Source organism: Sphaeramia orbicularis, chromosome 15 (genome assembly GCF_902148855.1).
Source record: "Sphaeramia orbicularis chromosome 15, fSphaOr1.1, whole genome shotgun sequence".
Lineage (NCBI taxonomy): Eukaryota > Metazoa > Chordata > Actinopteri > Kurtiformes > Apogonidae > Sphaeramia > Sphaeramia orbicularis.
The window spans coordinates 19283961-19299807 of record NC_043971.1 but is presented as its reverse complement, the minus strand read 5'-3'; the positions used below and the strand labels follow the sequence as shown (position 1 = coordinate 19299807).

Below are 15847 nucleotides of genomic sequence, written 5' to 3'. Positions count from 1 at the left end.
AATAAAATGACAACAATGCAACAAACCCTCCAGTAATGAGGCCCTTAGTGTTTAACCCATAAAGACCCAAACCTCAACTGTGGACCAAAAGCATCCATTGATCTAAAATCTTGAATACCTGTTGATCGACTAATCTTTTCAATACATGTAAATAATTGGCGTCAAATGCAGTTGGTCATCTTTTCATGATCATCAGATATGACCCATTTGGATGTTCAGGGGCTCCATGGTGAACATAGAAACACTGTTATCTTCTACAACATTGATTCACCAAATATCCAGGAAGTTGAATCAATATCAATGGATGGAAATGCCTGTTTTATGTTCAGTTAATGATGTATTTTACTGAAAAAGTCACTTTTTCTGCAGTTTTTTTCTATTTTTGATATAATTCTCAACCTTATTCTGAGCTTTTATGAACATCTACATGATCAGTAAAATAAATATAGGAAAATACCCGATTTATACTGTTAAAATACAATATACAGAGGATAATATAAATAAATGGTGACAAATTGCTTAAAGGTTAGATGTACAGGAAATTTCATTTGGGAACTGACATAAAAGAAACACTGGGTCTTTATGAGTTAAATACACTACAAATCTGATTGTGTGAAAACAAAATGGTCATTAAATATAACGCTGATCACTGGGTGTGTTTCTCAGGACAGAAAGAAGAGTGGATGTGATCATTAGCTGCTATGCTTAGTGATGTACAGTGATAAAATGAAATAACATCCTACACCAACACAGTCATTTGCACATGCTCCCAGCAGGGGTCTGTCAAAGCACCAGGACAGAAAGAGCAGCTTGGGAGAAATCCTCCCATTACTGCATCTAGAAGAAACACTTTATCTGTAAATCCACACAGTAGCAGACTGTCATGTCTTTAATCATTCTCCTACTTTTGTGCTGTAGAAGTTCACAAGGTTGACAGAGTAAAACATAAAGGTGACCTACAAACTCTACATTCTTCAGAGGTTTACACATTACTAATAAATTTGTGATATGTGAGATAGGACTGAAATTCTATAGCTTCTTGTATCTGACTGGTACAGAAGCGGATTAGAGCCACTGGAGATAAAAAAGGTCCAATATATATTTTTTATTATTATTCTGAGAAAAAGTCAGAAATGTTTTTTTTTCTCAGAATACTGACTTTAATCTCAGAATTCTGACTTTTTTCTCAGAATAATAATAATATAAAAATATATTAGACTTTTTTTTTTCTCCAGCGGCCCTTATCCTCTTCCGTAGGACTGTAAAGACAGAAATGTAATATTTAAAAAAAATAATAATGATGTGAAAGTGTGCATCCAAAAGCCTAAAAAGACCTAATTTTCTTTAGTAATCCTAGAAAAACAATTACTCATGTTTTGATAATGAAATCTCAGTGAATTTTTACAGTCCCCAGTGCTTTCTTAAGAAAACATACTGAAAAAGGCAAGATTTTCCTGGCAAACAAAACGGTTTCCAGAGCTGTTGCTCAATGTAGCATCTTGGATTTTCTTGTTGAAACAAAATATGGAGGGAAGACACTGTAGCTCTTGTTTGTGAGTTAAAAACAATGTGACCCATCTCACTGCCATTTTTAGTATGTCATTACATTTTTCTTGGCAGGGTGAATATAACACTGAATATAAAGTAATGTTTGCTTGGATAAAAAAAACAACAAAAAAAACAGAAAATCGCAGGAAAGAATAATTAGAAGTAGAAACACTGCACACATTGGTGCTATTATTCAGCTGACTAATCATGTGTCAACAGTACAACGCATACAATCTAACAGAACAGACCAGGAGTTATATTTACTGTTAAATTCAGATGTCAGACTGGAGACAAAATGCCATATGATTGAATCTGACCATTATCTGACAGCTAGTGTCAGACTAGTATGAGTGATTCTGAAACTCATGCTCTCATGGGATTTTCATGCACAACCCTCAGGCTGTTCAGAGGAGTCGCCATGTTTATGAGAAGTTACATTTTAACGAGCTCACAGACTCCGACGACCATGATAGCTCTGTGACCAGTTTCCTACATACACCCCACAAAGAACTGCGAATGTTTTGAGAAAATAATCGAGGCCCTAGTATTAGCATGCTGTTCCTAATTCAGTGATGAGTGAGTCACAGCCACAGTCCCACATATCTGACCTGATACATGAGCTCAAATGTTGGCTAGTTTTACAAAATAACAAACAGGCAACTAAGAGGAAACTAGAAAGTTACTGTAAGTCAGTGGTTCCCAACCTTTTTTGGCTCGTGACCCCATTTTAACATGGGGAATTTCTAGCAACCCCAGACATTCAAAACAGAGACATTTTTCTCTTTGAGATGTCTTAGCGGGGCCAGGCAGGCGAAGAAATCTTTCCATTCTTAGTTCGGCCTGTTTTTTTTTTTTTTTTGACTGCAACTGTGTCCAGGCAGGTTGAAGTGTAGTAATGCATGCGGTCAATCAAGATATGCCCTCTCAGATACTATATCCTGCATTTTATTTGAACTTGATTTTTAGAAGGAAAAATGTGTGGTGTTTTAATTATAATGAAAAATATATTGAATCATTAAAAATTATTTTTTTATTAGTAAGTTTTTATTTATTTATTTATTTATTTATTTATTGATCAATTACTAAAAATTTAAGGCGACCCCATTTGAATTCCAGGCGACCCTAATTGGGGTCCCGACCCCAAGGTTGAAAAACACTGCTTTAACTTATCAAAATACACACATATATTTACACAAGAAAAATAAATGTTTCAATAGGAGTAATATATTAGAACTTGGGTACTAACGGGCAAACATTGTCGTCAATGGATTAAAAAAACAAAACAACAACAAAAAAAGGCTAACGGCTACTTCCCGGCTAGCTTAGAACAAGAACACCGTTGCTGAAATAACCGTTGTCATTAACAGCTGAAAAGAAGTAATACGTGAGTAATAATTTATGGTTTGTGTGTGTAATAACACTGTCACACAAGAAAAGTGGACGTATCAGGGGTCTGAGCTCTTAAGTTCTCTTCTTGTCAAGTATGTGTGACAAATTCAGCCACCACAATTATAGCTGAGCATTAGCATAGCACGTAGCCCAAGAGTTAGTAGCGTAAAGTAGCTAGCGTTAACGCCTGTGATTTTTCTCATTGCTCATTAGCCACACAGTTACAAAGCACCAAAATCTTTCATGACATAAATGGACGTTGATTGAATACTTCAGTCACCGGGGGGGCAGTGATTGTTTGAATGAAACTTTGTAAGGCCTCGATAACTCTTACACCTGCATAGTGCTGTCTACGTAGCAGATTCCAGGATATCTATACAACTGACGACTTTGGGTTGACCCAGGTATTGGTGAGTGTACACTTCATAAGATCAACAACAGAGGATATGAACCTCTACCACACCGCATTAAAGGTAGACCAGGCTTTGTTTGGGCTGATAGAGCTTAGTGAGGGAAATGGGATGTAAGTGCGTGAGGAATCATATGCCATGTCATGCAAATGGGGCTGAATAATCACTGTGACAGAGGACTGTGGGTGTCTTATTACACACAGCTGGCAGTATTACAATGCAGTCCATCCTGTGTGTGAAGTTCATTAACTACACCTCATGAGACAATTTTAGAAATGGTAAGGGTATGTAATGATTAAATCTTGATTGTGATTTTTGTCAAAGTGAACCTCAGCCTTGCAGAACAGTTGTATTTCCTTTGTCATTTATATTTCACGGAATATTTTTGAGGATTTCACAACTGGCTTCATATCTGGTGTGCTCTCACCTCCCTTTACCAAGTGTCTCCTTTTCAGCGATCTTATCATGCATATTTGGGCTATGTCTTTACTTGTTTTGTTACAATGCTATTGCAGATATGTAGAGATTTAGTAACAATGTGTGAAAGCCTGAAAAATTCAGTTAAACAAGGGTTTAGCATTTTAACAAATACATTTCCCCATAATCTTAAGATTAGGGTGGATTTGATTTGTTTACTTCCTTGAAATTCTTTCTGCTTTTCTTTGTTTTGAACTTTTTCAGGAAATGCTTATGTAATATTAAATCTTAAATCTCTTCGCTCTTCCCAAAAATGAAACTATACACCTTGATATCTGAAGTTAATTTCCCGTTATATGTTTCTTCCCCACCCTCTCACTCACATCTTTCCCAAGTCCCACCCTTTTTCCCCTCCTCCCATCCCTTGTCAAGCCTCCCTCCCTCTCCTCATAGAGCCCATTCTCTCCACACGAAACACACAGTCAACTTCAACTTCACAGCTGTAGCAGAACATATCACATTTACACAGGATTATTTACTAAATTACTGAAGATCAAATCTGCAAGACTGTCTGTCAGTGTCACGCCAAGGAAGGTCAGTTGACTTTTTTCTCATATGCATTTCTATATATCCTTATCTCTCATCTTGTACCTCCTCCCTTGTCATGCTCAGACCAACACTACCTTGACTAGCGGCTAAAACTGCAGGAACAGCTCCGTTTGTCTTGAGAGTATGTAAATACTCCCTAGGATACTGTGTGTTTAAAGGATGACTGGATTAAGACTGTGTACGGTTTATAAAGGCTAGTTTTAAGGGAATTGTATGCAGATAGATGACTTTTTACTCTCTACTAGAAGGTTTTTCAGTTAGATGTTATACTGTGTGGAAAAACATGGATTTGTATAAACAGATGATGTGAGATGAGGAAGTTTCTGTATGTTTACACCATATACAAAGCTCTGATACCAGAGCCCAGCAGGTTTTGGTGTTCTTCACTTGTGTTCCCTCTGCTTTTAACTTTTAAATGTCAGTACCTGCTGTATGTCATTACAGAAAGTTTCTGGATGTATTTATAGTTTGAAATAGGGGCTTAAAGGGCATTGTTATTATCAGAAACCAAGCAGGTGTTGACTTAACATTTACATTTCCCCTTAACAAATGCCATTTTTGTATTACTTCTCTAAAACAGGAGTCGTTTTTTCTGTTGCTGTTCTGTAACCAACTGTGCTACAACCTCTTTCTGTGTGACTCAGTCTGTGGGTTTCAGAGAATTTCTTCTCCAGTCACAGTCACTACATCTTTTGCTTTGTATGATTGGTGAATACAGTATGTGTCATTGTCTTTGTGTTCCGTTTCTAGGCACATCAGGACATGCGTGATGAGCTGATCACTCTGTAAACCGTTGTCACTGGTCAAGTGTTGTCCTCACCAGTGGTCATGGGGATATACGGGAAAATGAGGGGTTGGAAGCTGTGGGGCAGTGCTGGAATATTCAGAGCTGGAGTGGGAATCTTACTGCTTGGGCTCAGTCTGGCCCAGTCTGTCCCTCCACAAATTGTCTGTCCAGCAGCCATGGCCCCACAGAGCCTCACCCAGCCAGACTATCAGGACTCAACTGAGGAGGACCCTGGAGTGGGCTTTATAGCAGCTTTTGTCCACTCCTTCCTCAATACAGTCCAGCCTAACCCATTTCCTAAAGGTCAGTTTCTTCACTTTTGTTACACGGTAACTGAACATCCATAGTAGTCCATAGTCCATAGTATTGTGCTGATGTACGTACTTACTCATAGTTTTACTTTGCTTCTTTGAAAACATTTGTCATTGTACATACATGCTCCAGGCCACAGAACAACCAGATGTATGTATCAAATGGAAATCATATTAAAATTTATGTGGCTTTCATGGTCCATTCAGAGTTTCCATTTAGAGTAGGACATCACTTTATCCCTTTAGGACAGCCTGCTCTGTGCTACTGTGGTCTTACAAAAGATGACTGTATTGGTTAATTATTGAGCTAATGTGAATTTTTTCAGTCAATCTTTAACCTTTATGTCTTGCTCTGATGTCAGTGTTTTCTGTGACTCAAACTTACACCTGTGGTTCCTTGTCTATCCCTGTGAAGGGTTGTAATTGCTTGATAAAATCCTTCCCCATTTTCTTTTCTTCCGGCTTCGTATAGATTTCAAAAAGCAAACAAATTGAACAAACATACCTTTGACCAGGTCAGACTCATTGTAGCCACAACAATGGTTGTTGGATATAGCTGATTGCAATACTGATGTCGTAGACAAATGAAAACAAATACACTGGAGTTACACTCAGAAACTACTATTTTAAATTGAATGTATCAACAATTGTTTCACACGCTGCCTGCTATCATCATATGATAAGGCAAATTGCTTTATGGTTTATTTTGTTATTTTCTTTTTCACATTAAGCCAGAGAACCTGAGATTAGCAGTGGTAGGTCAGTAAATGTTCTGCTGTGCATTCTCAACCTAGAGACACAGATTTTTCACTTTACCTTTGCATCTTTATACCTCACTACTGATTTGACAGAGTAGATTGGAGGGAAAATGAAATGTATTTACAAATGCTGTTTAACAGAATAGAGTGAAGAAATGTAATCAGTTTGACAACATATTTTCACAGTATGTTTAATGATGCATAAAAGCATACATTAGTCGGTGGTGGAAATAGACATCTATTCAACTACTGTTAAGACAGGTTTTAATGATTCATAGTAGGAAGTTGGGTTGTTGGCTCTTCCCATGCTATGTTTGTCACATAACCTGTACACTGAAATGAACAAAAACAATGAGGAATTTTAAGTATTAAAAATAAGTGATAAAGAGAAATGAAAGCAATTACTGGCCGGTCAAATGTCAATTCACAGAGCATTTTCATTATACAGGAATGAGTCAGGAGGTTTGTGCTTGTGGCTTGTGAAAAGCACCTGAACAACATGTCTTCTCAGTCGTCCACGCCTGTTTTGTACATAATATCTACGTTAACAGGGTTTCAGTCTGACCATAAACAGCAGGCTTTGTATTGTGGGTTTTTTTTGTGTGTAAAAAATCTAATCTTTCCTCAAAACTGTCCTGGTTTCCTAGTTACCGTAGATGGAGGTGTCAGATTTCTACTTTTACAATGCAGGAGATTGACATGCTTTGTTTGGAGCAGAGAACACATTGTTCCTTTGGCCAGGCTTTTGTACATGGATGATAGGATGGGAACCTGTAGCTTGGAAAGGAAAAGTCAGGTATCCCTGGCATGTAAACTTTTTTTCTGTCCCTTTTCTTTTTTAGATCTGATCCTGACGGTAGTTCAGGACGTAAACCAGGTTCAGTCAGATAAAGCGCTCATCAACAAAGTAAGTGAAATAAATGAACCAGACATAGTTGAGGTTGTTGGGGTAGGGGGAAACAGACACACCATGTTCTGAGCCCCTATAGGTTGTAATTTGAGATTTTTTAGCTATAAAGCATCTTTGTGTGTATGAACATTATTCCACTGAAGTTACTGTGAGTCTTTCATAGACTCTTAATTGTGAACTGTAACCACAGTAAAGCAAAACTACTTCTGAGTGTTGTCTCACTGTTTGACGTCACAGTGAACCACAAAGACCTGCTACTGTTCTGCCATTCTGGCCTTGAAATTGATATCTATGCCATTTTAGTTATATTTTTTATAAAGATGTGTGTTACTGGGCTATGTTTGTCTCTTTAGATCCTGATATATGAAGTGGGGTTCCTGGTGTGTATAGCCATTGGCGTTGTCTACATCGTTCTCATGCCCATAGTTGGTTTCTTCTTGGCATGCTGTCGCTGCTGTGGCAACTGTGGTGGAAAGATGTACCAGAAACAGACATCTTCCATTCACTGTTGCAGAAGAACCCTTTACTGGAGCACATTTGTTACCACTGTTATCATCCTGTGAGTGTGTTTGTGCTAATGTGTGTTTTTTAACAGTATAATGATATGCTATCTGAAATTTGGATAGGAAAAAAAGACATCCTGAATATGCATGCGTCACTGTCTGTGTGCCTCTTGCTCGGAATATTATGTTGAGACAGATTTGATTGTGTGTGCGTATTTGTAGGGCTGGAAACATTTGCATGTTCAGAAGTAATGAAGCCCTGAAAGTGGCTGCAGATCGAAGTGCAGTGGATATCAACAAAACTATAGATAACCTTGACACCTACCTCACTACTGTTCCTCAGGTAAGACAAACTGTAACTGACTGAAACCATTGCTATGACTATTCTAATATACAATGGTCAAATGTCACATCCTTCGTTATTGTAGCGTCAGTACTGGTTATGTAATATTCTTTACCATTTGTTAAAAAATAAAATACCATTGTCTATTCAGTGTTAGTCACATTTAGTTCTGCATCCTTGCCATCAATCTACTGTAACTTGGCAGCTTTTGTGTGTGATGCAAATAGAACGTCAATTCTCCAGTCGCCCCACTGATTAAATACCACCTCTGTATTCTGCAGTGTCAATATGCTTATCTCAAGATCAAAGAGAGTGGGAATGCGTTGGAAAGACAGACAGTGCTGTTTGTTGTTTATATGTACAATTAGCACATTTCTTTGACGTACTGTAAGCTGTTTTTCAACCCGTATCTCTTGTGCACACTTAATAAGTTTGTTTTCTTTGTTGCTTATCTCCAGCAAGTCCTGTACGTGGTAAATGAGAGCTACAGCACAGTCCAGGAAGTTTCAAAGAACCTTGATGGTAAGAAGAGGGAACTGAGCAAGAAAAATTAAGGAACCACTCCTGTTTACTACACTCGTAGACTGTATGTTCTGGTTTCATGATAAACCCTGTCACACCTGTTTTTCTGTCTGAATCAGCCATTGGGCCTCAGCTGGGTTCTCAGATACAGCACCGCTTCAGAGGAACCTTTAATCCAGCTCTACAATCACTTCTACTCATGGACCAAGGTACAGAGAACCTGCATGCTCAATCTTGCTTCAGTCTGAGCATGTAAATGCTTGACTGAATCCAAAAAGAGATCAGTAATCACATAGACAAGTCTGTTCAGACACAGATATGAATTTTTTATATCACATGTCTGTCAGTAATTTAGCATTAAAATTAGAATTCCTCAAATTGATTCCTGTTGTGCAGCATCTGTTGTATTTTCCTATCTCACTTGAATCTGTATGACTCATACATGATGTTATGAACACTAAGTATAATATAATTAGTTTCAAACAATATGATATTTGCTGTTGGAATTCATACATCCACCACCCATTCTTAGAATAATACAGAGCCGGAATGTTAGAGAAGTTTGGAAAACATTATGATACTCTCCAAAAGTTGTCTGAATGTCATGTTTTCCTTCATAACATATTTCATTTGCTCATCGTTCACCTTCAGTTGTTCTGAAATTACAAATACAGTCACAGAAAAAAATATTAGACCACCCTTGTTTTCATCAATTTCTTGTTCATTTTAATGCCTGGTACAACTGCTAAGGTACATTTGTTTGGACAAATATAATAACAACAAAAATAGCTCATAAGAGTTTAATTTAAGAGCTGATATCTAGCCATTTTCCATGGTTTTCTTGATAATAACCAAAGTCACTTAAGTTTTTACATCAATAGCTATGGCATTGTACTGACAAAAACAGTGCTTTTAGGCCTTCCATGTTTTCTTTTCTGTCTGTTTTAGTCACACAATACACACAGGAGTTAGTACTTGATTGCATAGCCATTATTTTTGATGACTTTTGATGGTCTAATAATTTTTTCCGCGACTGTATGCTCATTTCTGTGTGGCATTTGTATGACCAGAGATCGTAAACACCAGTATTCAGCTGAAGGAGCTGAACACAACTTTGGCAAAACTGCAGTCCAGTATAGATATCCTCCAGGCGAATGTCACAGCTGTAAAAAATGATACCAGCCAGACCATATCCAAGCCAGATTGCACTGGCTGTACCAACCTGAGGCCAGAGCTACAGAAAATGACATTGGACACCATCACGGTAAGTATTAGTTACTGATATAAATTTTGGCTTTGCAGCCTAGTATACAGGATAGCATATTCTGATATGTCTCTTCCTCTTGAATAGAACTGCCACTGTTAAGTCAAATGTTCATGCAAAAGAAGTCAGATTTGACTATACTCAGAAAACAGCCTTGGCTTCGCAGTGAACCGAAAGGAAATATGATTTATGCAATTGTGTTACATCTCATACAGACATAGACATTGTGACACATGATAATTACTCTTTATTTTTATCTTTGGTATAAACAGCAGATTTGTCTTCCATTTGTTCTCTGTATTCCTCTTACACCTTTAACTCTGATGCATAGCAGCTTTACTTTCCTCCCCCTTTATTATTCAGTAATCAGGTAATTATTTGCAACACATATATGACATCATCAGAAAGGAAAACGAGAGGACAACAGTTCATTTTATCTTACTTAGGAGTATTGCATTAAATAAATGTAAACTAAATCTGGTATGCAGATGTCTGCTGCCCCCTTCTGTTAGTTTAAAGTACAACACTGGTATGTAATTTGGCGTTTCTGTCTTTCTCTACAGTTTCCTGGTCTGAGCGAGTTTGAGTCTGCATTGGATGAAGCTATGAAAGCTGATCTCAAATCCAGGATCAAAGAGGTCAGTAAAACCTGCCCAAAAAGAAAATTAGCACCCTTGTTAGCATATCAGAGTGAGTGAACAGATAGGAGAAAGGCACTGATTTATACCTGGCTCTGTTGCTTAGCCTGACCTTTGAGATTAAGTACACATTCTCATATATATATATATATATATATATATATATATATATATATATATATATATATATATATATATATGTATATATACTGTTTTTGTAACAGATTCAGAACAACTTCAACAATATCCCCCAGACCGTGACCAATGACACCAAGGATGTGGTCCAAAGTAAGTGAGCTTAGTAGCATATTATTTATAATAATAATGTTTAGACTCATTACCAAATAGTTTGTATTATATTAAGTGTTTGTGCTTTACAGAAAGCAAGCAGGCGCTGAACGACATACAAAATCAGATTTCTCAGGTGACCGATGGAAAGTATTTATCTGCCCTGGATGATGTGACGGATACGCTGGATCGGGTGCAGAGAGACATTGGCAAGTTCACCCCATATGCTGAGAGAGCAGAATACATCAGGTACAACCTCCAGTAGTTATAACACAGAAGATAAACAAACAAAAAAGGCAAGTCAGTGATGTGATCATGTGTGCATATTCTCCTAGATGGGCAGTGTGTCTAGCCTTGTGCTGTGTGGTCCTCCTGGTAGTGGTGTGTAACCTCCTGGGTTTGGTTTTGGGTCCTCTGGGTCTGACACCCAAAGCGGACCCAGCAAAGCGGTCATGCACAGCCGACTGTGGAGGGACCTTTTTTGTGATGTGAGTGCTTGACTGCACAGTAGGATTATTTTATTTTTTTATTTTAATAAATGAAAACCTAGACTAAAAGGAGCAGTGAGGAAAAAATAGTAAACTGAAGTTTTAATAATCAAAACACTCACATGTGCTGATTTGGGAAAAAAACTACCATGATATAGAACTGCAGTTGTAAACAGGTTTGTCTTTCTTTTGTTTGATTTTGTTTTTGTGTACCATATGTCAAATTTCGTATTGTGCATTCTTTCATCCCACCTTTTTGAAGTTCTACTAATCTTTCCTGTTAATATCTGAAAAGCTACTGCTAAACCTAGATAAAAGATAACTAAAACTGATAATTTCCACAAAATACAACTAGTGATACACTCATTATGCCAACTAAAACCAAACTGAAAGACATGTATTAAAAAAATCTCTACTCTACTGCAAACTCAAGTTAATTTTTAGTTTGTGGTTAATGCTAGTATTCATGACTTACATAGAACACTGTTTAATCTGTTGGACCTATGTTTGACCTCTGACCTGGATGTTGTTGCAGGGGTGCTGGATTTAGCTTCCTCTTCTCATGGCTATTCATGATATTGGTGGTGCTGTTGTTCTTGCTGGGTGGAAATATTTATACTTTGCTGTGTCAGCCCTGGAAAAGTGGGGAGCTACTAAAGGTATTCGAAAGACACAAATGCACACACAGCATGGACATTTAACTCATAAATCATTCCATTCATATTCTAGCTTTTTTAACCTCGTTTTTGCAGGTTATTGACACGCCAGGTGTACTTCTAGAACAGAATATCAGTACAACTTTAGGAGTAAAAAACGTCAGTATTTCTGGTATTTATAGGTACGTAATTATTCATCCACACACAGAAACACACATATTTATAATTTTGGTTAATAGATCTTTCATGTTACTCCAAGTTTTTATGAATTCCTTTGTGTCATTGTGGATTTAAAGTTTCAGTACAGTACTTTCAGTCATGTGGTTAAAAAATACAGCTAAATTTAGCTTTATTTTTACAGCGACTGTGAGAAAAACGAGCCTCTGTGGTCAGCACTTCATTTATATGAGCTGATAGATCTGGAAAACTTACTCAATATATCCAAAGTGAGTTTGAATTGTTGAATATAAGCAATATCCTAATGTATCGCTTTGTGCAGTAAAACACATTTATTTTCCATTGCATTTTCTTTACATATACATATATCTGTCCCTCCCACACAGTACACAGAGGAGATCAAGCAGGAGTTTGACAATACAGACATCACTCTGTCCACTGTCACATTTCTGAGCCCTGAAGTTAAAAACCAACTAAGCAACTTTTCTTCCACGGCTAACAATATTGACTTCACCACTTTAATTCAGCAGGTACATTATTTAGCACTTGGTTTTCTGTGGTATTCATGTCTGCTGTCATTATTCATATTTTTGTTAATACAATCTATTGTTGTCTTTTTCAGATGAATAACATTTCCAGCATTAATCTGAACATAACTGCAGACAAACTTGATCTTGCTGCTACCCAAGTGAGTCATGAGAAATGAATAGTTTTTACAATTTTTTTTGTAGTATCACATTTATATTTTAGTACTAAAATGTGTTCATCCACAATTTGTTTACTCTGTTTAAGACAAGTGGTAGTACTCAGACAGAACTCCAAAATGAAGCCAACAGCCTGAGGCAGATCCAAGCTGACATCGAAACAACCATCATCCCACAGCTGGTGAGCAGTCTGCCCTATCTTGGCTGTCATCACTCCTAATCTCTTTTTCCTAGTTCTTTTTCATGCTACCCATCCAAATTAATTTACAGACATTTAAACATAGACCTCTACTCCTTTCTCCCTTAGGAAGAGCTGAACTCCACCATCGAGGCAATTCGATCCACGGCAGAGAAAATCAATGTGAATACACTGACTTAACACCTGGAACTGCTAAGAATAGAGATCATTCTCTTTCCTTTCCCTTTCTGCAGCTCACTTTCTTTCTTCTATCTCTTCCAGAGAACAGTGGGGGAGGTGCTGAGCAACGTGGGAGCAGCACAAGACTTCTTCAACACAAATACGACACAGATCGTCAAGACCGTGAGTGGAGCCAGAAGTCACATGAGTCAGGGGGAAAAAAAAGTGCTCCATGTGGTTCCTTAATGCCTTTGGTCGGTCAGTCATTTAGCCAGAGGGAGCGAGGAGGAGGGGCTGCAGCTCAGTTAACATAAGTGTATTTATTGTAGCTGAAACAATGTGCTTCTTGGACCATGGTCTTCATAGTATCCTCAAATGCTGTTATGAATTGTAACAATGCATTACAGGCAGATTTGAAATAAACATAAGTACTTGAAGGACCCTTTTAAATAAATCTTCTCTATCTGCTAAACCTCTCAGGTAGTAGTGGACAAGTCTACTTGGTTAATATCGTCAGAGCAGAGTGGACCAGCAAAGACTGTCCTTAAACGCACATAGTTCTAAATGTAAATTAAAATTACACATATCTATATTTATGTTAATTTATTTTGTACTTATCTTAACCTCCTGGCACCCAGCAATGCATTTTTGTCCTCTGTAGGGGACAAAAGTGTGACAGTTTTACTTTAAAAATGCTGTCCATTGCAAAGGACTTTCCATTAAAAAAATAAATAAATAAAAATCATTTGAAAAGTGTATCTGAAAAAACTGTTGCATTATGCAATTTTCAATCAAGACAATTGTTTAATGTCAAAAAGCTAAAATTTTCACTTTCCTGGGTCTCAGAAGGTTATTATTATCTAATCTTTTTCAATGTTTTTGTTTATGTATAGAACATGTTGAGCTACCCTTTGTGTGCCACATAAATAAATTAACCCAGCCTAATCATATTGTCTGCTACATGCAGTTATTTACGGGTCACCTCAGAGGATTTATCCATAAATCCATTCGCTGAAGTAGTTGTGGGTTCCCCTGATTCCTTATGACTTCCCACTGTAAAGTAGTTTAAAAATGTGTGGAATTTACTCTCTCTCGCCCTCTATTCCAGGAGAGCAGAACGTTTTTGGACTGTCAGCTGGGTTACTTCACTGCTTATGCTGACTGGGCCAATATCACGGTAAAGTGTGATGTATTTACACTTTTAATTCTCAGTGTACACGTCCGGTGAAGCCTGTGTTTTATGTGTTTGTTTGGTTTCACCTCTATGAGATTGCCTTTTACACAATGGCCCTGGTTTATTGTTTTGTAGATCACACAGGAGGTCGGTCGCTGTGGGCCAGTTGCAGGAGCCATTGACTCGGCTCAGATCATCATCTGCTCAAACATGGTGGAATCTCTGGTGAGGGGTAGATGTTATCTCTGCCTATAGCAATACCTAAGTGATCGAGAGTTAGAGTACTTGGATAAATTGTTGTTTTACTCCTCTTATAGCATTTGTGGTGATCACTTCCTCCTTATATCCTCTCTCTTTAGAATGCATTTTGGTTGTGTCTGGGATGGTGCTTGATCTTCTTCATCCCCAGCATCATTTTCTCTATCAAACTTGCCAAATACTACAGGAGGATGAAGTACTCTGATGTCTTTGAGTGAGTAGCACACACAAAACCCAATAAACACACTTTTTCAAAACATATACACACACAGTACAAGAATCACATGTCTGGTTCATTCCACTCTAACCTTGTCTCTGACGACTGTTGATGTCTTTTTCCAGTGACCGCATTATAATGAACCACATCCCACGAGCCCAAATGACATTCAGCTGAGGAGGCAGCTCATAAGTGGTGCAGCTTTTAAACAACTGTAGCAACAACTTAAGCACCGTTTGACAAATAAAAACATATGGTACACTGTTAAACAGATGCGGAACGCAAGCTGAAACACAGAAAGAGGGGTTACATTTCAATTCCAGTTGTGTTTACTGGGTGGAGAAGCAAAGTAATAACTTGTGACAGTCATCAGAGTATTTTGCATACTCTGCCTATAAGAGGAATTAACCTTAGGGGGACACAGGGCATAAGGGAATCGGCAGGGATTTTTTCAATATTTTAAATGAGCATTTCAAGAATGTTACTCTATTTGTTTATATATAACATATATAAAATGAGCTGCTGTTGAACTGTGAGATCACATAGTGAATATGTAAACTATAAGGCTGATTTTCTGTAAAGTGTTAAATACACAGATGCTCACATCTAACATCAAAGTAAACAGTCATTTGGTGTTCAGTGTTCTGCCAGCAGTGTGTTGTGCCACGTGGCATTTATGTTGTGCCAGCCTATGTATTTTTATAGCTGTTGTTTGGCAATCCTATCCCAATGAAAACACTTTTAAAATGAATCCTTAATTATATTTGCACTAATATTGAAAATTAGTTTCCTGTTTACCGCTGTTAATTCTGTGATATATGTAATGAATTCACTTTTTTGTGAAAAAAATGATACATTTTTTGCTTTTTTTTGTGGTCTTAAATATTCTTACAATTGTTGATTTTGACCAATATTATTCTGAATTTGTTTGTACTATGTTATGTGTAATGTGTATGTTCTGTTACACAGCACTCTAAATGTTATTTTTGGTCAATGTGATAACAACTTGTAAATATTTCTACCAGTTGTTGTGAAACTACTGTAAGTAAAATGGCCACTGATTGGCTAACACGTCGTTTCTGCTGCGCATTTTCCTACCTTAACTGTAACATGATTGG

General features: G+C 37.4%; 1 protein-coding gene across 1 annotated transcript; it reads left to right on the top strand.

The window, feature by feature from the left end:
* Positions 1 to 2931: 2931 nt before the first annotated feature.
* On the top strand, positions 2932 to 15802 carry prom2 (prominin 2). Its single transcript, XM_030155592.1, has 24 exons — positions 2932 to 4358; positions 5124 to 5463; positions 7072 to 7136; positions 7493 to 7698; positions 7865 to 7985; positions 8444 to 8507; positions 8627 to 8716; positions 9578 to 9771; positions 10335 to 10409; positions 10634 to 10697; positions 10790 to 10946; positions 11033 to 11185; positions 11721 to 11844; positions 11938 to 12023; positions 12203 to 12287; positions 12405 to 12548; positions 12641 to 12706; positions 12811 to 12903; positions 13030 to 13083; positions 13183 to 13263; positions 14189 to 14257; positions 14390 to 14479; positions 14614 to 14726; positions 14855 to 15802. The coding sequence occupies exons 2-24, from the start codon at positions 5202 to 5204 to the stop codon at positions 14904 to 14906; spliced, it is 2508 nt and encodes an 835-aa protein (XP_030011452.1). The 5' UTR covers positions 2932 to 4358; positions 5124 to 5201; the 3' UTR covers positions 14907 to 15802.
* Positions 15803 to 15847: the final 45 nt, after the last annotated feature.